This window comes from Triturus cristatus, chromosome 3_1, assembly GCF_964204655.1.
Source record: "Triturus cristatus chromosome 3_1, aTriCri1.1, whole genome shotgun sequence".
Lineage (NCBI taxonomy): Eukaryota > Metazoa > Chordata > Amphibia > Caudata > Salamandridae > Triturus > Triturus cristatus.
In genome coordinates, this window is record NC_140583.1 from 134,929,937 (window position 1) to 134,955,372 (window position 25,436).

General features: G+C 48.6%; 1 protein-coding gene across 1 annotated transcript in view; it reads left to right on the forward strand.

The window, feature by feature from the left end:
• Positions 1-25,436, forward strand: part of FGF4 (fibroblast growth factor 4) — a 55,789-nt gene that overhangs the window by 14,504 nt on the left and 15,849 nt on the right. Inside the window, exon 2 of the mRNA XM_085646297.1 lies at positions 1,547-1,650. Within this exon, the coding sequence (XP_085502423.1) occupies positions 1,547-1,650 (104 nt within the window). The remainder of the gene's footprint in view (positions 1-1,546; positions 1,651-25,436) is intronic.

Below are 25,436 nucleotides of genomic sequence, written 5' to 3' on the forward strand. Positions count from 1 at the left end.
CTCAGAGATGTCTGTTTCTGGGTGACACCAGCTATAAATCACGGCGTCATCAGCGCAGGAAGGTCCATTTTGTTTCTCGTCCGTGCAGACATGCCATGTCATTCTCCTGTTCATCCCTGGGGCGGACTGGCCTACAAGGCCGTCTGACAGTGCCCGAAGGGCCGGCCGACAGGTCATTGTGTGAGTCTGTTTTTTGACTGTTTGTGGGACTGTTTTATGGTCTACTTGGCCAGTTTTGTGGTGTCGCCTATACAGTGTGGTTGAGAAATCTATTGCTTTAAATATAAACTTAAAAGGGACTTACATCCCACTTCTTTTCATTCCTGGCTTTATTCCTGGCTTCTAATTAGTGTCTGTGTGCCACTTACCTTTCCTCCATTTCTATTGACTGTAGCATTTTTCCTTTGTTCACCAATGCTTGTTCCTAGTCTGCACTCCTATTATTCTCCCCCCCCCCCCCCCCCCACCGAAATACTGTTAACATCCGCTTTGGTGGAACTATATTTTCATAAAGTCTTGCCTTTTACTATTGCAGCTTATTTATATTACAATATATCACCGGAAGAGATCACGTGATTTGCATAGAATCATAGAATCACAGGATGCTGCAAGTCCCACCAAGACTCTAACCAGGATCCCCAGCTCTCGAGTCCGCAGCTCTGACCACTGCCCCACATCCTCTCCACACTCCTGTTGTCAGAACGCTCTTTCCTTTTCCCAGACGATGATTGATGAAAACCGTTTTTTATTTGAAACATAGGGGAAACCGATGCATTATCAATTCTTGTTGCAGTTGGTTTCTCTGCTACTATCACAAACATTGTCAACAGCAAGCACACAGGCATGGAGCCTCCCATACCTTGCAGAACACATACACAGCTTTTCTTTACAAGTTAAAAAGTGTCCCAATTTGCAAATGTCGACCACTTTTCAGTTATGTAATCCATTAATGGGGCCTGGGGTCCCTTTTATTCTTGTGCCCGGTCCTGTTTTCTGCCCCACTTTGTTAGTCCCGAAATGTAGGTCTTTAAAGTTTGACAGCCATCAACAATGAATCATTCGAAAATATATATTTGCCCAGGATTACACAATTTTTTGGTGACGTGGGGATACTGGCATTAGGAGACAGAACATTTTCGGAAGTCGCGGGTGTTTACTTCTAGAACATTTCCAGTAATTCTCCAAGACTATGAGCAAACATAGCTCAGAGATGGTATGCGTAGCAGAGGCATGTGAGATATGACTAAAAGGTATTTAGTTTGACATCCAAGCTAATAATGTAGCTCGGTCAAATAATGCACCTGCTGAAAATCTACATGTTCAAGCAGCAAGTCAGTGGTTGATTCCCAATAGACTCGACTCTAACTTTCATCCTCCAGAGGTGGATAAAATGAGTACCACTCTGTCGGACAGCAGTATGTGTTATTCATAGCGCTGTGAAGTACGAGGACTGTGGCAGCAAGAGATGTATAGAAACAATAACGTGAAGTGTGGGCTGTGGGACTCCAATCAATCAATATTAATCCCGAGTCGCTTTCATTCTTAGGTCTGCTCGAAATCTCCCCGGTGGAAAGGGGCGTGGTCAGCGTACTGGGCGTCAAGAGCGGTCAGTTCCTGGCTATGAACAACAGAGGCAAACTCTACGGATCTGTAAGTAGCACTTTGTAATGGGGTCTGGGGATGAGGGAGGAGGTGTACACATTGACAGGACATGACGTATGCGAACACATGCTGCACATATAAACATACCTACCGATGCTCGTCCTGCCGCAGGCCTCAAAGGGTGAGCGTGCCCTGCTGGGAAGCATCTTACATCTTTGAGGCACGCGCACGTTGGACTGTAAAGAGAAGCTGTCCTTTTACTCCTGCCCCTCCCCCACCGCTGTCTACACTTCCAGTCGCAGGGGGGTTGTTGTCTTCTGGGGGCTGTAAGGTGCTGCCAGGGCCACAGAGCCTTCGTTCCATAGCGCAGTCCGGCTGTAGTTGGCACAGGCGCTATACATACACACTGTTGTAACTAGATGCATAGATCTTGGCCTCAGGGAAGGCGTGCGTGGCTCATCAGGCATAGCCGCGTCCCTGCCTGAGCTCACATTATGCGCTCTGTCTAGGGGATTAATCAGAGAGTTACACAGGAGACAGCACTGAGGAATGGGCCAGTCAGGGCCTTTTCAGAACTGTAATTGTAATTGCATGCAAATAGTTCTTACTGCCCCTGATGAGTGCGGCACTCAGTCGGGGAGGGGTTTCCGCGGCAACCATCCTTCCTATGGCCCCCGCCACTGATACCTTATTCCATCTTTCCTTGCTCCAGCTGCTATTTCAGATACCTCCAGTGGCCTAAGAAAACTTGAGGGAGGCCCAGTGGTCGAAGTGGGGGAAAAAAGTAGGGGAACTGTGGGTGGAGAATCAGAGGGCGGGAAAACCTTAGGGTTGGATCAGTGGGCGGAGTTAGAGGTGTGGCCAGGATGCGCAAAACATCCCAATTTTTTGTATTTGTTTGACATTTCACTGACCGGTTACAGCTTATTATGTTATTTAATTCAACCAATGGATACACATGATTATTTAAAGCTTTATATGAGTTATTGACATTAAAATACATTCACAAAGTGGGATATGTTTCAATCACAGAATGTCCCACATATGCTTAAAAGTGGAGGCACAAGCTATTTGTCACGAGCCATGTCGTCTCTGTCATCAGCACTTCTCCTCCCTTTTTTCCATAATAGCAGTTCAAACATAAATGGCAAAATATCCTAGTTTGCAAATGTTTTCTATATAATTATGGCTCTGCCATATTTGACACATAATACATCATCTGCTGCATAATCTGACAATTTTAACGAATTATTTGTTTGTAGCTGAAACGGATCAAAAGTTACTAAAAAATGTGACTTGTTGCAAAGTGGACGGCCCTTTGCAAAGGTCGAGTGATCACCTCTCTCACTGCTGCATTTGTATGTTACACTGGTACTAATAAGGCTACATTTTCCCAGAGACTGTTAGCATGTGTAAACATGCCAAAATAGTAAAGTATCAGTAAATATACTGCATTACGCTGCAGCCTTTTTTTTCCTGCATAATTTACTCAACGCTGTGGCATGATTTTGGTCTCCATTGCTGCATAATTCCAATGGCCCCAAAGCAGGCAGCACGTTTAAAGTGCTTGTGCATAAAGTAGACAGACTGTGAAATTTGCAAACTTAGGGGGATATGTACAAGTGAAGTGGCGGAGTGAGGGGGTTAGCCGTCATGGCTTAACACCTCACTCCGCCACTTCAGAAACGGAAGGCTGCACCATATTTACAACGATATGGTGCAACCTTGCGTTTCCCCCTGCGCTGGCGCTACACTTAACAGTGTAGCGCCAATGCAAGCACGCTTGCACCATAGTGCAAGGGTGTCTGCATGCAGGGGAGGATTGTTTATGTGTAGGAAGGTGTCCCTTCCTGCTCATAAACAATCCTAAAATGCCATTTTGTCACTTTTATGTGTGCTGCTTCATGCAGCACACATGAAAGTCACAAAATTGCATTTTTTTTTACAGATTCTTCATGTACAGGAAGGGGAAACCTTCCTGTACATAAAAAACCCATGCCATTTTGTTTTTTCCATCTGTGCAGAAAAAACAAAAACGAGGAGAAATAAAGCATTTCTCCTCGTTTCGCCAAGACCAGGTTTTTGCCTCCTATGCACGTTGCCCTTGTAAATATGGGGCAGCGTCAAAATGAATGGGTGTTGCGATGGAACGCCCACCGCAACACCCACTGCCCACCCCTTTCACGTTAACCATTGCGTGAAAGGAGGCCATATTTACAAGGCAGCGTTAAGCCACATTAAGTGGCTTTACACTGCCTTGTAAGGGGAAGCCCCTATCGCCACCACAACGTCAGAAAAAGTGACGTTGTGGTGGCGATAGGGGCTTGTACATATGCCCCTTAGTTTGGTGTGTATGCAAATCCTGCATTGTCGATCCCTGGTAAATTGTAGCTACTACTGCTGAAACAAGGCCAATGGAGGTACCAATGGGTGAGGCAGACTGGCCTCAAGGGCAACAATGTTTGTTGGTGCCCCCCAATGACCACCTCCGCCACGGATTCCCTCACTACCACCCTTTAACAATGACCCTCAAGTCTCCATTACCACACTCTCTCTCATATTCATTTAGTTTGATTTACACAGCCACTGATACCAGTATAGGGTGTCAGAGCACTTTACATTAAACACATTGCTTAGAGACAATCAATTACACTTGTGTAAATCACTGTATAGAAAATGTTACAAAAGACTAAAGACTGCAAGGTGTAGGAGGCACATGACAACCATACTAGTTCGCCGTATAGTTTAATAGAGATGGGTCTGGAAAAACACAAACTCAGAATTTAAAACACAATACCATGGTTGGGGGTTCTCTTTAATAACCAGAGTTGATTTCTATCCAAATGAACCCTATTTCTGCAACATTAGGATAATCAGAGACTGGGGGGAAAAACATAATGCTCTAATTTATACCTTGCAGTTTGCATGCAGCTCTTAGATGACAGTTAATAGCTCACTATTCTATGTTAGGATTTTAATTTATAAACTGCAAGTAACAAAAATATCTCTCTGACAAAAGCAGTAACCCACAAACCTATTTACATTGTGTGCACTTTGTGATCTGAATGTTACATGTCCTTTGCAGCAGGCACATTAAGCCTCTGCGCTACCTTTCCAGGAGACAAAACTTCCACTAGACAAACTCTGACCTCTCTCTAGAAGAACATTAATCACCGGAGTTATCATGGCATTTTTATTGTTGCCGAAAATGTCTGGAGCCCAGGAAGGAGGCAACAAGTGCATTTAAAACCATAATATACTTGCAAACATGATGGCCCCACCCCAAGTCAGCGCCCAGTGCGATCGCACCGCCCTAGAGCCGCCCTGCTCAAAGGTCCTGTGACCTCAGTGACAGGGTTACTGTTGGTCTAGGATGTGCTACTTCGTAGGCCTGCCCACAAGACTGAAGGTGAACTTCAGTATGGATTGTGGTAGACAGGCCTTCAAGGTTAACCCACACTTGCCACTGTTAGGGTCCAGCTGCTGGTGCTAAGACACCTAGACATCTAAAGTCTTGCGGGCCTTCTAAGGCTAAGTATGGGAATGAGCTCTCTCAGGAGATTGATCTGGTGGACTGGTCATGAAGGCTCAACCTGGTTCCCCAGTTCCAAATTCAGCAGCTCTGACCATAGTGCCACATCCTCCACCCCCCCACCAAACACCATACTGCGCCACTGGGAGAAACTCGCACTGCCTTCAACTACAACCCAATTGTGCCCCGTATAAACACCTGGAAGTGACTCAATTCAAATTACGCACTAGACAAGAGCAATATGCTGCCTAAAAAGAAAATGATATCCTGGAAAAAGCAAACACTCAATGGAATGCAAAATTAAGTAAAGCATGTGCAGTGTAAGCAGGAACAACATGTTTATCCTAATGCTTTTATATACTCATTATTCATGAATCAATTAGTGATTTTGTCTGAAAAGTTAAGGAGGTGACTACAGGGTCCGGAAGGGACCCGTTTTAATGTCACTGCTTCTATCCATACAGAACGTGAGCAGTATGGTTTAAAAAGACCACATCCCTGAACACATCAGCCATGAACTGTAGCACCCCCAGGAATGGTGCACTTCCCCACCTGGGGAAAACAATGTTGCTCGAAGAAAGACGAGAAAACAAAAGTAGCGCATCACTGGCAAACTGGAAAGTGGCGCTAATGTGTTTAGGTGTGAAGAAGAAAAACAATCTGGCCACTTTGCGACAAGTTCATCTTGCTTTATTTTTTTAATTTGCAGATTTGTAACCTTTTATTTCTCTCCATCCAGAGGCTGCACTTTGGAATAAAAAAATGTGAGAAAAAGATTACCTTTCCAGCAAAAGTGTTTTTGTTTTTTGGATCCATTTTACAGGGGAACAAATAAACGAGCAGAGGAAAGAGAGGGTGAGAACCGAGGCTTGTGGTTTTCAGTAAGTGAGGAGGAGCAAGACAGAAAGAGAGGGAATGCAGCTGACAGCAGCAAAGCAGAAGTGGACACTGTCCTGGTCTTTTCTGGGGATGAAGGAAAAGCAGGAGTCCTTCTCTGCTCACCCGCGCCCACACGCCGAGCTGTATCTGTAGGCTATTTCTGCCGTCCTGGGACACATATTTTAGACAAAGAAGTAGGGGTACGGAATCAATTGAATTTAAGAAGTAGGGGCACCCCATGCCCTGCCGATCCCGCCCACCGCCCACTTCGGTCCCTGGGGAGGCCCCATCTGCAAAGTGCATGAAGGATGATTTTGGGCAAATCACTTAATCTTCGGATGCCGACCATACATAAATGTGTCCTTAACTGACGCTCATGACGAGTGCATGTGCTGATGATTAACTGCTGGTGCTGAGCCCCGGAAACCACCAGCTCAAATTAAGCACTGTGTGACAGGCTGCAGGCACTGGGAAGTTAGAAGTCAAATGTAGTAACCTTTTACAGTTGAGCAGCATTTCTTGATTTCAGTTGACTAAAGTAATCATAAGTCACGTGTGATAGGGAAATTAGCGATGGTTTTTTGCACAGGGTTTGCGCTCCTGTGCATCAAATACTGCATACTTTACCCAAACACTCACCTTTTAAAATGCAAGGTTATTTAATATGGCGGAATTCAACTGATGCTGTTGCAGGGGTTTGGTAGCAAAACTGCTCCAGCCACAAAACCTACCAAGCTGGCTTAATATGAGCTTCTTCTGTAAGCAAATGTTTCTGAATTACAAAGCTATGCAAGAGAAAATCTGGAGCAGACTAAAAAAAGCAGGAAAGAAAGCAGGGCCAACGCTGGTGTAAAGTGGACAGCTGGTTATTTTGGCCACCTTGATTGGACAAAAAACAGGTCATTTCCAGTTTTCCTAAAACATGCAAAGCCATTTCATGGAATTTTCTCTCTGGGATCAAGAGTTATCCCAGGGAAAAGGTAGTAACCACGCCATGTCACTCTGCCCCACTGGATAACACTTAAAAATCAAAAACCTTACATTCTCACAACTTGGTATCCTTTGAAATAGATGTGAAAACAATCTGCATAACGCCTTGAGAATAGAAGAGCGCATAGCAGACATATTGACTTTCTTCATTCTATGAAAGAACAGAGGGACACCTTAAACTCACATTTATACCTTGGCTGCTTGTATATTTATAGTAAACTTTCTTTCTGTCTCTGGTAGATATAGTGCCTCATTCTGTGTAATACGCTGTCCAAATTCATCCGCATAAAGCAGTTTCTGCCCGAATTGGGGGTTACAAGTAGTGCACAGATTCAATTTTTTTTATAAACTTTCCCCGCACAGACAACTGTTGCTAATTTTTGTGAGGAGGAAAAACACAATATTCTGATCAATGATTGGTGAGCGTGATACAGGTTGCAAACCGTTAAACTGCTCATAACTCAAAGGTTGGGGTAGCAAATGATTTGTAAAGGGGCGGAGTCCCATTTGGATCAACTTCTCCTTTGTGAATTGGGGTTGCAGCTTCTGGGTGAGTATATCGTGGCCCCTGGGTCAACTGCCTGCTCTAGCTAAAGTTTACAAAACTGAAAACTTTTATTTTTAATCCTTATATTTATATAAAAGCAGCCTCAGTTCCTTTAAACTAAGGCTGCATCAATCAAAGGTTTTCTGTTTTAGAATACAGCCAAAGGGATGGCGGTTGGCTCTCTCTTGCAGACTCCCTTCCCTGTGATTGTTGTCAATCAAAAAGGGTTGGAATATGTGACTTACCTAATAGATAATAATTAGGCAGGATATTCTGCTAACCCCTTTAATTTGTTATTTTTGAACCAACCTATTAGTACATAGGTCGGTTCCCAAAATATAAAAGTGGTCGCAAAAAGTCAGTATGCAATTTGTGACCTTTCTTGTGTGGGCTATTATAGTATATCTGGTTCATAGGTCAGTGTTTACTTGGTATTCTGGTCAGTGGCGGCTGGTAGGGAACGGGGTGGCGAGGAGCAGGGGATGGGAGGTGTTGAAAAATATAAAATAAAAACCCACTTAACTTTTCTGCCGTCTCTCCTCCGTGTCCGCTTCCCTTCTCTTCTTGACTCCGGTGCCGGATGAAGCTGCAGGAAGCACCCGGGCACACAAGCTCCCCTCCGCCATTCACAACGCTGCAATGCAGCATTGTGTTTGACCCGAGCGCTGTGGATTGGTGCTCTGATGAGGACAGGGAGCCTGTGCATATTACCCGCTGGGCTGTGCATTACAGCCTGTTGGGGAATATGTAAAGTGTGCATGACTGTTTGGCTGAGCCAAGACAGCCATGCACACTCAAGTGTGCACAAACCACTCCTCCTCCCTGAGCCACCAGCCCATCTCCACCTTAGCCCCGCCTTACCCCCGCCTGCAGGAACGAAAGATAAAATGATAATAACATTTTTATTTCCCTTTTCACTGCTCTACGAGCAGTTGGGCAACGAGAAGCCGCTACTGATTCTGGGACATAAAGTGCATCATTGACAGAGAAAGCCACAAAACCACAAGAAGCAGAATTCAAAGACAAGACTCAGCAGGGGATGCATTCAGTACATTAAGATTCCAGTATTGATGCCACTTCAACATGTTCTTTAAGAGTGTAAATGCTCACTCATATTGACCTTCTGCACCATCTCACACTGGTCTAATACTTTAAGGATAACTTCTTCCAATATTCATCTATCTCCTTCTGCAGTTGGAACTCTATTGAGGAGTCTTGAGTTTCTCCAGCTTCGAAGTGAAGCTGAGGTGTTTTGGAAGTTCTGTCTTAAAACATTTCCATGTTCATTGCACCCATGCCTTGTGCGACTCGCACTTGGGCTGGCTGTGGGACTAGCCTCATGGTTGACATCCTACAGAATGGTAGAACCCCCCTTTTAGTCGAGATGGCCTCCCTGCTTCTTCCCCATAGCCGAAAACATCATCAACCCCTTGGTTCCCTCTTGACCCAATTGCCTCAGCGTTAGCTTGAACCATTTCTGGATAACTGGGCGCATGGGGCAGTGACAGGACAGAGAGCTGCAGCTAATAGTCTGATATTCCGACTGCTGCATTTAAAATATACAGGTCTGTTAATACAATCTCATAACGTCAATTCCAAATTGTTAATTACTCATAAATGCACTGAGGCCCTTATTTACTAAAAATCACAGAGCTCTGCATGAAAATCTGCAGACCTGCATTATGCGAATGGGGTAAAAACAATAGCACAGCACAGTTTTTACAAAGGGTCGCGTACCGATAATGGCATTATCTGCGCTCCCACAATAAATGTGTTTTAGTGTGATACCATGCGTTGCACATGGTGCAGTGGCCAGTTAATGCGTGATGTCTTGCACCGGATTTGTGTTTGAGGTGCTCCTTCCAGTATGGTATACAATGACAAGCAACATTGGGTAAGCTGCAAAAAAAGTATATTTCAGAGATATTATGTATGTTATGGGTGGGAATGTCATGTGGTACTCCATTTAACTATTGTGTGGGCGTGGTTTCTTTTAGTGTTATGAATGCATGCAAAGACTAGCAACACCGTTTTAGTAGATCAGGCTTTGGTGGGAATCCTGGCGGTGCTTGTCCTCTGCCCACCCTCCATGCCCTATATGCCTACATGAGGTGCTACCAGACTACGCAGCTTTGGTTTTCAGCACCCTGACATTCAGTAGCACCAGCCGCAGGTTTCTGAGCAAAACTTTGGGCGCCAGCACTTATTCTTTTACAAATTAAGCACTGACGAGCGCCCATGCACATGCGTAGTAGATCTGGGCTAAAGTTACCTAAAATATAACACTGTTGTAAAAGTTAACACAAACACTCTTAACAGCCCTTAGCAGCGTTCAAAAGAACCATAAGAGCTTCTTTAGTTAAGTTCTCTTTGCTAACATGGTCTCCTTGTTTCGCAACGCACAAGGGGGCAAGAGACAATGCTATACTACTACAAGATAAGTATGAAGCGGTGCTTATTTTGAGCGGGTGTTTTCTGGTGCTCAGCACTGGCACTTAATCATCAACACCGTGCTTTTGATGATCACCAGTTGTAGGAGAGTAGGGTCTGCTATCCTATGGTCACCCCAAATTTTTGCTTTTTGCTTCACTGGTTTTTGACATATTGAGGCTGAGGGCCTGCCAATCAGACCCCCAGCCTGCTGTTCTCTCTACTAAATTAAAACTATGCACCCTAGGTGCATAACCAATTGGAAGTGGATCACCCTGTCAGCCCCTGTACCAGTGTACACTAGGTACCCAGGGCATTGGTGTACCCAGGGCCTGCCAAGGGCTGAAGCATGTATTATGCCACCCCAGGCTTGGCCTAACAATTTGACACCACTGGCTGATCACTCAGCTGGGGTAAGTTGGTGTAATCACCTCTTACTTAGGTGTAGTATACCTATACCTAACCTTAAATGGGACACCTGGTAACCTATAAGTCACTCCTATGGCAGGCCTTAACAATCCTGAAGGCAGAGTGCTTGGTTCCATGTGAGATGGTGCTCTGGCATGAGCTGAGCCTGTCTGCAGTGGTCGGAACAACTTCCTTCTACTGTTTCCAGATATCGTCATACCATATACTCTTAAGTGCATTATGAACCTCGCGGTTAAATGCTATCTTTGGTTTGGCTTTATCAAAACATGTCGAGTAAGGTGTCATACGAATTGGAATACTAACCCCTCGCCAATTCTGGCGACGGGGTTAGCATTCCACCCTTCTAGAGGGACACGACATGTACAGTACCTGAAACCCGGGTAAAATCAGACATAGCCTCAGCTCCACAAAATGGATGCTGCCACCACAGACACAAGTCTGCCCTCCTGCTGCTGGGAGTCCTTCCAGCTTGGGAGGTGTGGCCAAAGGGTTTCCTGCCAGGGGAGGTGCGTGCACCACCCCAGACAGGATTTTGTGTATTGGTCAGGTAGGGCTTGAAAGAAACCAGACATGCCTGTGGCTCACAAGGAGCCTCGGTGCATATGCCAGTTCAAACCGGTCCTGGGGCACACCAGTCCCGGGCCTGGGGCGAGCTGGACAAAGGATTGGGGGTGTAACCACCCCCCTTCCTGGTCCCACCCATAGGGAGGGACCTAGCAGGTAGTCCGGCCCCTAGAATCCGCTTAAAGGTAGGAGCTGTGTCCTTAGACTTCAGACATCCTGGAATCAACTTAACACTAAGAAGAAGACGGGAACTTCGACGCTCTGCTGCACAGAGGACTGAAGCCAATCTCCCCTGTGGTCAGGGAGTGACCACCTTGCTAACGCAAGCACCATCCAGCGAATCAACGTCTGCTTTGCCGCCGCCTCCCGCCGGAGCCCGAGCCCAGAGACTGACAAGACCTGGACCTCCAGACCTCTCACCGCCCGATCCACAGTCCCTGAAAAGAGGAGACCCGTGGAGGCACCGAGACACGTGGAGCCAGCCATCTTGAAACGACCACGACAAGCTGACAAGCGCAACAACCGAGGCTCCCTCCAAGTTGTGCTTTGGGATCTGAGAAGCCCAACACCCGAGTAGCATCTGCACCAAAGGTGAGCCCTCCAGCATCTCCACGATCTGCGTGGGGCCCTTCTGCATTTTGCCACTCGACGCGCCCAACCGGTTGCTGGCCCGCTGGCTAGTAGCCATCTTGGCGACGAACTCTACAAAATACACCACTGGTCTGGTTGCTCCAGACTGGCCCTTGCTCCCCTCCAAAGGAGCAGTCCTTCTGACCTTGCTGGTCAGAACCATCAGCTTATTTCATCTCCTACAACAATTGCTTTTGCCAAGGCTTGTTTGCTTCGATCAAGTCGCCGACACGGCCGACAGCGAGAGCCTGCGTGGGACAGCTCGTGAACCGACTCCTGGACGTCGTCGACCTCCAGGGACCACGTGGCTGCAGAGACAAGCTATACCTCTCTTCCTGTTTGCACCCGACATTGCCTGGTACCCACCTGGTCCCACGCTGGTCACTGGCTAGTGACTGTGAACACTGTCCCCTCTGCTTACAAGTCTTCAGCATCCCCGATCCACTCTTGGATCCACTGCATCTCTCCCGGACCGACCGCCTGCAGCATCTTTGTCTTCAGGCTCCACGGAACAGATAGAAGAAACCCGACGCACTTCGAGGCCTATGCACCCGCTTCCTGTGGGTGAGGTACAGCTGGCACACCTGTGCCCAAGTGTAGTAATACATCTCTAGTGCCTGTGTTCCAAATCTTGAGTTCCTAGTCCATCCGGAAGATCCTCTTTGCAGTAACTTTGTACTTTTTACGCACCCATTGAAACCTATGGGAGCACGCGTGTGACTATTTGCTCTGCACACGCCACCCGTGGACCTCCTGGTCACTAACTGAAGTTAGCTCCTTGTAGGCCCAGCGATTTTAGAGGCCCTAGGCCTTTTCCCTTTTCTGTTCGTGGTACTTATACCACTATTTTAGTATATGGTTTGAGCGGCCACCAGGGCCTATCCATATAAAGTGCAACTTCTGTGTATTCTACTGTAATCTTGTTTGACGATTTGTGCTCCTGTGCTCATAAAGAGACTAGGGGTTACTTTGAGAAATAAATACATATATATTTTGAATATATATCTGTGTGGTGTCCTTTCATTGGTATAAAAGGGGGTTACATTTGGTAAAACAGCTGGCTTAACACGCTTCACGAGTTTAGCCTCAAAGACTGCTTAGCCTACGCTATCACTAGGGCAGCTAGTCCGAAAAGGTTGACTTACAACCACACCATAAGGGTTGCTTGGTATGGTACAAGGTGATCACTTTAACTAGTGAGCATCATATACCAGGCCAACTTCTCACATTGGTGAGCAGCGGTTGGATTTGAGCTTGCTGTGTTTTACCATTGTGATCTCTTGGTTACCAATTGAAAGATCACATAGGTACCTGTAGGTACATATAAAACAAGATTAGATATACATAAGTTCTACTGAACTTAGTTGTTGTAGAGCAAAGGGAGTAGCACACCCTGACTACAACTACTAGATAGGTTTAGTAGGTAAACCCAAGTGTAGGTAGATTGCAACACATCCACCCACACTTAAGAGCAATGGCCGGGGCAGAGGGGTCCACTGTACCCATCTCTGTTGAGAGTGACCCCCAGAGGGCACCATCCAGCTTTGCTACCCTTAACCAGAATGAGCTCAGGCATTTGGCAACTCTTAGAGGCCTTAAACAGCCCAAGAAGTGAGCTCAGAGAACTCTTACAAAATGATGAGAATCAGAGAGAACTCAGGAAAGCTTCCCAGTTAGCCCCCTTAGGGTCAGGAACAGGAGGCCCCCCTTCTGAAGATGCTACAGAGGTACCCGGTTCCAATAGCCATCCCTTAGATGAGAATCATACTACAGGGGAGGAAAGTGGTGAGGATACAGAAAGTAGTGATGATGAAGGGAGAACTAGCCCAGTGCCAAGTGTTATACTTGGCCCAGCTAAATTAAGGCTATTGGGGATTGACAGTGGGTTTACCCCATTGGATCTCCCCAGTGGACTTAACACAGGGCTTGGGAGGCAAAGGAATCGCTCAGGTGACTCCAATGCTTCCCATGGCTCTAGAGGCTCTCAAGGTCACTCCAGGAAAAGGATGACCACCCCTCAGAGAAGGGAACATGAGGCCAGAATGCAGGAAGCCCAGCTGAGGATCAGGAAGCAGGAGCTAGAAGTAGCCCTGATGGAAGAGAAACTGAACAAGGCTAGGCAACCTAGAGAGAGTGGGTCTATACCCACTGGTGGCAGCATTGTCCCTAAGGACAAAGATAGGGTCTTTGATAATAGGAACCTGTCTAAGGTTGTGCCCCCCTACAAAAGTGGGGATGACATCCACAAATGGATAACTGCTCTTGAGAGAGCCTGCAAAGTACAGCAGGTTTTGCAGCGTGAATCTTTCTGGATTCACTATGCTGTGCATTATTCCGCGATCTTGTGGTTGGGTCCGGATTCGTAGTCTTTTCTTTGTTTCCCTTTTTTTTTTTTTTTGTAGCCCAGGTGGGCGTCGACGTCCACCATTTGGTGCACCTCCCGTGACGTCGTCGTGCTTCCTGCGGAAGTCCCACCTTTGGGGCGCCATCTTCAGATTCTTTTTTCCGCCGTTGGGTCTGGATCGTCATCGGGAAGCTCCAGAAATTCACTCGGAGGAAGAAGGAAGAAAAGCGAGTTTCATCGATAGAATCAAGAGAAGACATCAGGAATAGAACAGATTTCATCAGGAGCGCGAAGAAAGAGGACCAGCGAACCTTTTTTCTTCGACAGCCTTGGAGAATGCACGCTCAGAGACCCTGAGCGAAATGGACAAGACGCCATTCAAGTTCTGCCCAAACTGCCACCACAAGTTCGCGCAGAAAGACCAGCATCCGGTTTGCAACCTCTGCCTACCGGTGGATCACCGGAGTATCGACTGCAACGCCTGCTCAGCCTTCGCGCCGAAGACACTCAGAGTGAGAGAGAGGCAGAGAAGAGCCAACGCCAACATGGATGGCAAAGGGAAACCCCCGACACTCTACGAGCTGGGCCTCGACACGGACGACGAGGACAACGTCGCCGAGACAGCCGAAAACTTCACGGTCGTAGAGACCGACAAGAAAAAAGAAGACGAGGTAAGAGAATCGTCGAGCGCAAATCAAAAGACACCTCGAAAAAACGAGGGTGACTCGAGAAAAACTGAGTCAAGGTCCACGAAGGGAGCCCCGGCGCCGAAAACTTCGACGTCCAAAGGGGGAACTTCGGACAAAAGGCCAAGCGGATCCTTACAAAAGGACTCCCTGGGGCAGAAAGACGCCGAAAGGCAAGGGTCGTCGAAATCGTCCCATGAAACTGGCCGATCGACGCAGAAAGAACGTTCGACGTCGACGCAAGTTTCATCGAAGAGACCCGCGGTCGACGCCGAAAGCATCTCCGAAATGGAGAAAAAGAAGAGGCGGCTCGAGGCCGAAATGGAGAACATCCTTCAAAGGAAGAAGGAGTTCGACGCCAGGATGAAGGAATTCAAGATTCCAGCGGTTTCATCGGCGGACGTCGTCGAGGTCGAAGGCGAGTTCGACGCCGAAGGGCTGACAAGGGATCTCGAGGAAGAAGAGGAGCCCTATTATGAGGAAGAAGCCGAGGAAGAAGACCAACAGTCGTTCTACGAATCGGCGGCATCTACCAGCAACGACGTCGAATGGCACGATCTCGACACCGAAAACCCGGAGGAGGCCGTGGACACGTACCCCTCGAGGCCTTCGCCACCCGACGACATCGGGGTATACAATATGGTGGTGAAGAGCGCAGCAATGGCCTTCGGCGTCAAACTCGACGAGGAGAGGCCGAAAGCCGATTTTCTCGTCGAAACACTGCTCCCCATCCAGACTAGGAGTCAGTTCCTCCCCATGCTACAAAGCGTGATGAACCAGGGGAGAGAAGCCTTCAAGGAGCCTGCCACCTGCCGGTCGATCACGCCCAGGACAGAGAAGAAATATAAGCACTCCTCCCTGGACCCACCTTACATCAAGGGTAGCGTCACCGCAGACTCCATCATAGCCTCCACGGCCAGGAGAAGGGCCAACGTTCCAGCAACTTCGGGGCCACCTCCGGATAAGGAGAGCAGGAGGATCGACCTCACAGGCAGAAAGGTCGAGAGGAACGCCGCAATGCACTGGCGCATGGCGAATTCGAATGCACTCCTCAATAGACACCAATACCAACACTGGGATGAGATGGGGGAGCTAGTAAAGCACCTCCCCGAAGAATACCGCCAGAGAGCCTCTCACCTGGTGGATGAAGGCAAGAACATCGCCAACTCCTGTATAAAGACGGCGTTGGATGGGGCAGAGACTTCAGCAAGACTCATGGCCATAGGGGTCACAGAGAGGAGGCATGCATGGCTAAGAATCTCGGGATTCAAACCGGAAGTGCAGAACAACATCCTTGGCACCCCCTTCAACGGAGAGACACTGTTCGGAGCAACGGTGGACGAAAAGCTCACCCAGCTCAAGAAGGAAAACGAGACAGCGAGGTCCATGGGGGCCCTACAGCTGAGGGGAATGAGACGAGGTAATCCCTCGAGGAGACCCTACGGTAGGGGTGCAAGCCAACAAGGGACATCGCACCAGGCGTTCCAACAAGGTCAGCAGGGCGAAGGACACGGACAAAGTCAGCAGAAGCAAAGCTGGCAATATCAACCTCGGGGCCAGTCCTTTCGCGGGAGAGGGAACGGACGTGGCCAAAGGAGGAGAGGGGGCGATCAGCCCTCCTCGAAGTGACTCAGCACGCAAGAAGACGCCTACCCTCGTAAGGCCCCCAAGGGTGAGGCGCAAAAAAGTGTCATCAGGGGGAAGAGAAGATTCAAGAGCCTACGAGCATACGTCACCAGTAGGCGGAAGGCTGAGGTTCTACCTTCAGGAGTGGCGGCGTATAACCACAGACAAGTGGATACGGAACATTGTGCAGTACGGATACTGCGTAGACTTGGAGAAAAGACCTCCAAACAGGAAGCCGAAGGGAAGACAGAGATCGGCCCAAGAACTGGCAATACTCAGAGAAGAAACGCGGAAACTCCTACAAAAGGGAGCCATAGAGACAGTGCCGTTCAGGGAACGCAACAGAGGGGTCTACTCAAACTACTTCGTGGTTCCGAAGGTAGACGGAGACCTCAGACCCATACTGTACCTCCGTTACCTAAACAAGTTCATCAGAACGCAAAGGTTCAAAATGACTTCGCTGCAGGAGGTACTGCCACAGATAAGAGAAGGGGACTTCATGGTCACCGTGGACCTCAAGGATGCCTACCTCCACATCCCAATAAACAGAAGGCACAAGGGCCTTCTAAGATTCAACATCGAACAGGAACACTACCAGTTCACAACCCTGGCCTTCGGATTAATCAGCACCAAGGGTCTTTACAAAATGCCTGTCGGCGGTAGCGGCACACCTACGAAAGCAGGGAATACACGTATACCCCTACTTGGACGACTGGCTGGTCAAGGCAAACTCACGCGAGAAGTGCGAGAGGCACGCAAAACGCGTAACAGACACCCTCACAAGTCTGGGATTTTCCATCCACTGGGGAAAATCATCGCTGGAACCGGAACAGGTAAAGATTTTCCTGGGGGCAAAGATCAACTCCCTCAACAGTACAGTAGTGCCCAGCGACAGGAGGACAGATGCTCTACTGAAGGAGACGCAGCTCTACCAGAAGGGGCGAGTTCTGACAGTGAGGGCGGTGAGCAAGATGATGGGGATGATGGCGTCCTGTATCCAGCTGGTGCCGAATGTACGCCTGCACATGAGACCATTCCAGGAATGGCTGCAACAGCAATGGTCACAAGCAAACGGAAGTTGGGAGGATCTAGTGGTTGTTACGCACGCAGTGCAGGAGGAGATAACTTGGTGGAACAGAGACAACATAACAACAGGGAGAAGCCTGACACCACCAATCCCAACAGTGACCATTACAACGGACGCATCGCAGAAAGGATGGGGAGCGCACATGGACAACCTCAGAGTGAGGGGTCTATGGGCTCCAGCAGACGCGGTCCGCCACATCAACTACCTCGAGTTGAAAACGATACTGTTAGCCCTGAAGGCATTCCAGAGACACCTGTTCGGCCAGAGGGTGTTGGTACAGACAGACAACACCACGGCGATGTTCTACATCAACAAACAAGGGGGGACACAGTCGTTTCCCCTCTCATCCCTAGCTCAGGAGATTTGGAGATGGGCCATACCTCTCAAGATAGATCTACTGGCAATTCACCTACCAGGGAAGGACAATGTGGAGGCAGACTGGCTGAGCAGACAGACCTCGGCATCGCACGAGTGGGAGCTCAATGGCCAGGAAACGGAGAAAATCTTCCAGAGATGGGGGACTCCCACAATAGACCTATTTGCAACACGCCACAATGCAAAATGCCAAAGCTTCGCGTCCAGGCAACCAGATCAGCAATCCAAGGGAAATGCCCTATGGATAAGCTGGTGGAGGACATTTGCCTACGCCTTTCCACCGATACCCCTGTTGCACAGAGTGCTCGACAAGTGCAGAACCAGCAACATGACTCTGATCCTGGTGGCTCCACAGTGGGCGAGGCAGACATGGTTCTCACAGATTCAAGAAATGGCGCAAGGCAATCCGTACAGGTTCGAGAGGAGAAAAGACCTGCTCTCAATGCAAAACGGGGAGGTCCTGCACCCAGAGCCAGAGACACTCAACCTAGCAGCATGGCTCCTGAAGACCTAGAGTTCGCACACCTAAGGTTACCTCAGAGCACTATGCGAGTGCTACGGGAGGCAAGGAAACCTACTACAAGAAAGTGCTACAGCGCAAAGTGGAAGAGATTCACGGTGTGGTGCAGGAAAAAGGGCCTGCAAAACAGAATGACAAGAGACTCAACTGTGCTGAGGTACCTCACACACCTTCTAAAGAGTAACCTCTGCTCGAGCTCCCTAAGGGTACACCTAGCAGCGATCGTTGCCTACACCAGAGGTGAGAAGGGTGGAAGCTTCTTCACCTCGCAGGTGGTGAAGAGATTCATGGAGGGAGCCAAAAGAATGGCACCCCCGAAAAGGTTGCCGCCGCCGGCATGGAATTTAAACGTGGTTCTGACGGAGCTCATGAAGGCGCCGTTTGAACCCATTCACAAGGCCACTCTACAAATGTTGACGATGAAAACTGCCTTTCTAGTGGCCATAACCTCACTACGCAGGGTGAGCGAGCTTCAAGCACTAACGCTACAGGAGCCCTACATCCAAATTCACAAAGACAGGGTAGTCCTGAGGACGGACCCACACTTCATGCCCAAGGTAGTGTCGGCGTTCCACATGAATCAGAGTATCCAGATACCGAGTTTCTTCCAAAACCCGACTACAAACGCAGAAAAGGCCCTGCACACCCTCGATGCCAGAAGAGCGGTGATGCACTACATTGAGAGAACCAAGGAACTCAGGAAGTCGAAGCAGCTGTTTGTGTCCTTTGCTACTAGCTTCATGGGTAGACCAGTGACCAAGGGCACCATCGCTAGGTGGATTGCCCTCACTATTCAATTCTGTCACAAACAGGCTGGACAGGAGCTAACGGAGGGGCCCCAAGCTCACTCCACAAGGAAGAAGGGGGCCACAGTTGCCTTCCTGGCAAACACGCCCATCCAAGACATTTGTCTCGCAGCAACTTGGGCATCTGTGCACACGTTCACAAAGCACTACTGCGTGGACATTCAAATGAATAAGGAAGCACAGGTCGGACAGAAGGTGCTACAACACATTTTCAACGACCAGCGATCATCTTCCACCCAGCCACCACAAAAATAGGAAAACCGCTACAAAGTCTATGCACAGCATAGTGAATCCAGAAAGATTCACGCTGCAAAACGAAAAGTTTCTTACCTGTCGGTGTAGTTATGCAGCTTGAAGATCTTTCTGGATTCACTAGCGAACCCACCCACCTCCGCCAAGAAGATGAGGCTGGAGGAAGAGGGGGTGAAATGGATAGGATCAAAGAAGTGGAAACGTACAGAAATATGGACAAAAGGATTAATCAATCGCCTAGGGTTAAAAAAAAAAACAAAAAAAAAACAGGGAAAAAAGAACCCGAAGATGGCGCCCCAAAGGTGGGACTTCCGCAGGAAGCACGACGACGTCACGGGAGGTGCACCAAATGGTGGACGTCGACGCCCACCTGGGCTACAAAAAAAAAAAAAAAGGGAAACAAAGAAAAGACTACGAATCCGGACCCAACCACAAGATCGCGGAATAATGCACAGCATAGTGAATCCAGAAAGATCTTCAAGCTGCAAAACTACACCGACAGGTAAGAAACTTTTCGTTCCTGAAGACCAGTGGGCAGCAATCCTCTGGCTCTCCTTTGAAGGAAGAGGCAGAGACAGACTCCTCACTGTTAGAGAAGAGGATGTCAGAAATTACAGAGTCCTGAAGAGTGTTCTGGTAGATGGGTTAGGCTTAACCACTGAACAGTACAGGTTAATGTTCAGAGACACCCAAAAGACACAGACTCAGGACTGGTCTGAATATGTTGAATGTGCCACTAAGGCTTTGGAGGGTTGGTTGCTGGGAAGTAAGGTATCTGATTTTACAGGATTGTATAATTTGATGATGAGAGAACAGATTTTAAATAACTGTCAAAACCAGCAACTGCATCAACACTTGGTTGACTCTGACCTGACCTCTCCCCAAGAATTGGGAAAGAAGGCAGACAAATGGGTCAGAACCAGGGTTAAGCAAAAGAACCAGAACCAGGGCCAAGGGGGTGATCAGAAGAAAACAGACCAAAAGGGTGGAGATCAGAAATCTAAAGACCAGAAGTCTTCAACAAGGCCCCAAACTACTGCTAAGGAGGGTGGGTCCCAACAACAGTCCAAAAAGAAGAAAGAAGGTCAAAAGAAACCCTGGTGCAATCATTGCAAAAATACAACTCACTGGACTAGTGATTGCAAAAAGGGTGGAGCCCCCAACACTGTTGCCCCTAAGGCACCTGCTCCCAGTACTACTGTTAGCAGTGTTGGTCCCCAGACAAAGGGTGTAGTGGGAATCACTATGGGAACTGAAGGAGATTCTGACTTAGACAGAACCCTGACACAGGCAGTCTTGATCTGTGATGGGGACATTGATTTGTCCCTGACTGTGAGCCCCAGTAACCTGGGCAAGTACAGACAGACTCCTTTAATTAATGACAAAGTGGCTCAAGCCTACAGGGACACATGTGCCAGTGTCACTATGGTGACACCAGGCTGTGTGGACCCTGGACAGTACATACCAGGTGAGAACTACCTGGTGACCAATGCCAGCAATGCCACTACTTCACATAGTGTGGCAGTTGTTAACTTCTCATGGGGAGGGGTAACTGGCCTCAAAAGGGTTGTGGTTAGTGCAGACCTCCCAGTAGAATGTTTGTTGGGCAATGACCTAGAGAGTTCTCTATGGTCAGAAGTGGAGTACAGGACTCATGCAGAGATGTTAGATATATCAACACATGTCCTTGCTGTGACCAGGTCACAGGCCAAAAAGTGCCTCACTGAACCTCAGGTCTTGGATCCTGGAACAATGGACCAAGCACCTACCAAGAAGAAGAACAGGAGGGTCAAGGCTGTGCCTTCCCCCCTGCCTCAGAGTGATGATCAGCCTTCCCAGGAAGCTGATCTAGAGGACCCTGAAGGAACTGTCCCTGAAGAGCTTGAACCTGATCAGGTTGAGTTTCTGGGGACAGGGGGACCTTCAAGGGCTGACTTGAGGCAGGCTCAGTTATCCTGTCCCTCTCTTGAACCCCTCAGACAGCTGGCTGCTGCTGAGGCTGCTGGGAATGCTCAAGGTACCCATAAAGTGTATTGGGATGAAGGACTCCTTTATTCAGAGGCTAGAGACCCCAAGCCTGGTGCTACCAGGAGGTTGGTTATACCTCTGCAATTTAGGGGCTTCCTTCTTACCTTGGCCCATGATATTCCTTTAGCAGGACACTTAGGCCAGAACAAGACTTGGGACAGGCTTGTCCCTCACTTTCACTGGCCTCATATGAATGAAGATACAAAGGAGTTTTGTCGCTCCTGTGTGACCTGCCAAGCCAGTGGCAAATCAGGTGGCACAACAAAGGCCCCCCTAATACCACTACCTGTGGTGGGGGTCCCCTTTGAAAGAGTGGGAATAGATATAGTGGGTCCCATGGATCCTCCTACTGCATCTGGGCACAGATTTATGCTGGTGGTAGTGGATCATGCCACCAGGTATCCAGAGGCAATTCCCCTTAGGACCACTACAGCTCCTGTTGTGGCCAGGGCCCTGCTGGGAGTATTCTCCAGAGTGGGGTTTCCTAAGGAGGTAGTATCTGACAGAGGTACCAACTTTATGTCAGGATACTTGACAGCTATGTGGAAGGAATGTGGTGTCAACTACAAGTTCACCACCCCTTATCACCCACAATGCAATGGGCTTGTTGAGAGATTCAACAAGACCCTAAAGGGTATGATCAAAGGATTACCTGAAAAGCTCAGGCGAAGATGGGACATCCTTCTACCCTGCCTTCTGTTTGCTTACAGAGAGGTCCCGCAAAAAGGAGTTGGCTACAGCCCCTTTGAATTGTTGTTTGGGCACCCTGTAAGAGGCCCACTGTGTTTGGTGAAGGAAGGATGGGAGTTACCTCTCAAAAAGCCTAAGCTAGACATAGTGGACTATGTACTTGGTCTCCGCTCCAGGATGGCTGAGTATATGGAGAAGGTATCCAAAAACCTTGAGGCAAGCCAGGCCTTACAGAAAGCTTGGCATGACCAAAAGGCTGTCTTGGTTGAGTTTCAGCCAGGACAGAAGGTATGGGTGTTGGAGCCAGTGGCCCCGGCAGCACTCCAAGACAAATGGTCTGGACCCCATACAATCCTGGAAAAGAAGGGAGAGGTCACCTACTTGGTCGACCTAGGAACTCCCAGGAGTCCCCACAGGGTACTCCATGTTAACAGGCTTAAAGCATATGTTGACAGGGCAGACATGGGCTTGCTCATGGCTACAGATGAGGGACAGGAGGAAGAGAGTGACCCTCTCCCAGACCTGTTGTCTCAGAACCCTGAAGATGGCTCAGTTGAAGGAGTGACCCTTGGAGGCAACCTCACTGCCCATCAACAGACTGAATGTAGACAGGTTCTACAATCATTTTCACATATGTTTTCCTTGATACCTAGTCAAACTGACTGGTGTACCCATGTGGTGGACACTGGTGACAGTCTGCCTGTAAAGAACAAGCTTTACAGACAACCTGACCACGTCAGGGACTGTATAAAGGCTGAGGTACATAAAATGCTGGAATTAGGTGTCATTGAACCCTCAGAGAGCCCCTGGGCTAGCCCAGTGGTTCTGGTCCCCAAACCTCACACCAAAGATGTCAAGAGAGAGATGAGGTTCTGTGTGGACTACAGGGGTCTCAATGCTGTCACCAGGACAGATGCACACCCTATTCCAAGGGCAGATGAGCTCATAGACAAACTAGCTTCTGCAAAGTTTTTGAGCACATTTGACTTAACAGCTGGCTATTGGCAAATCAGATTAGCAGAGGAGTCTAAGGCCAAAACAGCATTCTCAACCCCAGGTGGGCACTACCAGTTTGTGGTGATGCCCTTTGGTCTGAAGAATGCACCTGCCACCTTCCAAAGGCTGGTGAACCAAGTCCTTACTGGGTTGGATGACTTTTGCGCAGCATATCTTGATGACATTGCTGTCTTTAGCTCCACCTGGGAGGATCACCTGATCCACCTGAAGAAGGCTCTTGAGGCTCTGCAAAGGGCAGGCCTCACTATCAAGGCTACTAAGTGCCAGATAGGGCAGAGTAAGGTTGTATATTTGGGCCACCTTGTAGGTGGAGGCCAAGTTCAACCACTGGAGAGTAAGATACAATCCATCAAGGACTGGTCCCCTCCAACCACCTAGACTCAAGTTCGAGCTTTCTTGGGCTTGACTGGGTACTACAGAAAGTTTGTTAAGAACTATGGGTCCATTGTGACTCCTCTTAATGATCTGACATCCAAGAAGATGCCCAAAAAGGTTCAGTGGACAGTAAGCTGTCAAAAGGCATTTGATGACCTGAAGGAGGCCATGTGCTCTGCACCTATCCTGAAAAGTCCTGACTACTCCAAAGAGTTTATTGTCCAAACAGATGCTTCTGAGTTGGGTGTGGGAGCTGTGCTGTCACAACTTAATGTAGATGGTCAAGACCAACCCATTGCTTTTATTAGCAGAAGGTTGACCCCCAGAGAGAAGAATTGGTCAGCTATTGAGAGGGAGGCCTTTGCTGTGGTGTGGGCCCTGAAGAAGCTGAGGCCATACTTGTTTGGCACTCACTTCAAGTTTCAGACCGACCATAAGCCCCTCTTGTGGCTAAATCAGATGAAGGGTGAAAACCCCAAACAGCTTAGGTGGTCCATTTCCCTACAGGGGATGGACTTTACAGTGGAGCACCGGCCAGGTACGGACCATGGGAATGCAGATGGTCTCTCCAGGTACTTCCACTTAGGACATGAAGACGAGACTGGTCAAGGCTAGTTTAATGTCCCAGCGTTTGGGGGGGGGGTTGTGTAGGAGAGTAGGGTCTGCTATCCTATGGTCACCCCAAATTTTTGCTTTTTGCTTCACTGGTTTTTGACATATTGAGGCTGAGGGCCTGCCAATCAGACCCCCAGCCTGCTGTTCTCTCTACTAAATTAAAACTATGCACCCTAGGTGCATAACCAATTGGAAGTGGATCACCCTGTCAGCCCCTGTACCAGTGTACACTAGGTACCCAGGGCATTGGTGTACCCAAGGCCTGCCAAGGGCTGAAGCATGTATTATGCCACCCCAGGCTTGGCCTAACAATTTGACACCACTGGCTGATCACTCAGCTGGGGTAAGTTGGTGTAATCACCTCTTACTTAGGTGTAGTATACCTATACCTAACCTTAAATGGGACACCTGGTAACCTATAAGTCACTCCTATGGCAGGCCTTAACAATCCTGAAGGCAGAGTGCTTGGTTCCATGTGAGATGGTGCTCTGGCATGAGCTGAGCCTGTCTGCAGTGGTCGGAACAACTTCCTTCTACTGTTTCCAGATATCGTGATACCATATACTCTTAAGTGCATTATGAACCTCGCGGTTAAATGCTATCTTTGGTTTGGCTTTATCAAAACATGTCGAGTAAGGTGTCATACGAATTGGAATACTAACCCCTCGCCAATTCTGGCGACGGGGTTAGCATTCCACCCTTCTAGAGGGACACGACATGTACAGTACCTGAAACCCGGGTAAAATCAGACATAGCCTCAGCTCCACAAAATGGATGCTGCCACCACAGACACAAGTCTGCCCTCCTGCTGCTGGGAGTCCTTCCAGCTTGGGAGGTGTGGACAAAGGGTTTCCTGCCAGGGGAGGTGCGTGCACCACCCCAGACAGGATTTTGTGTATTGGTCAGGTAGGGCTTGAAAGAAACCAGACATGCCTGTGGCTCACAAGGAGCCTCGGTGCATATGCCAGTTCAAACCGGTCCTGGGGCACACCAGTCCCGGGCCTGGGGCGAGCTGGACAAAGGATTGGGGGTGTAACCACCCCCCTTCCTGGTCCCACCCATAGGGAGGGACCTAGCAGGTAGTCCGGCCCCTAGAATCCGCTTAAAGGTAGGAGCTGTGTCCTAAGACTTCAGACATCCTGGAATCAACTTAACACTAAGAAGAAGACGGGAACTTCGACGCTCTGCTGCACAGAGGACTGAAGCCAATCTCCCCTGTGGTCAGGGAGTGACCACCTTGCTAACGCAAGCACCATCCAGCGAATCAACGTCTGCTTTGCCGCCGCCTCCCGCCGGAGCCCGAGCCCAGAGACTGACAAGACCTGGACCTCCAGACCTCTCACCGCCCGATCCACAGTCCCTGAAAAGAGGAGACCAGTGGAGGCACCGAGACACGTGGAGCCAGCCATCTT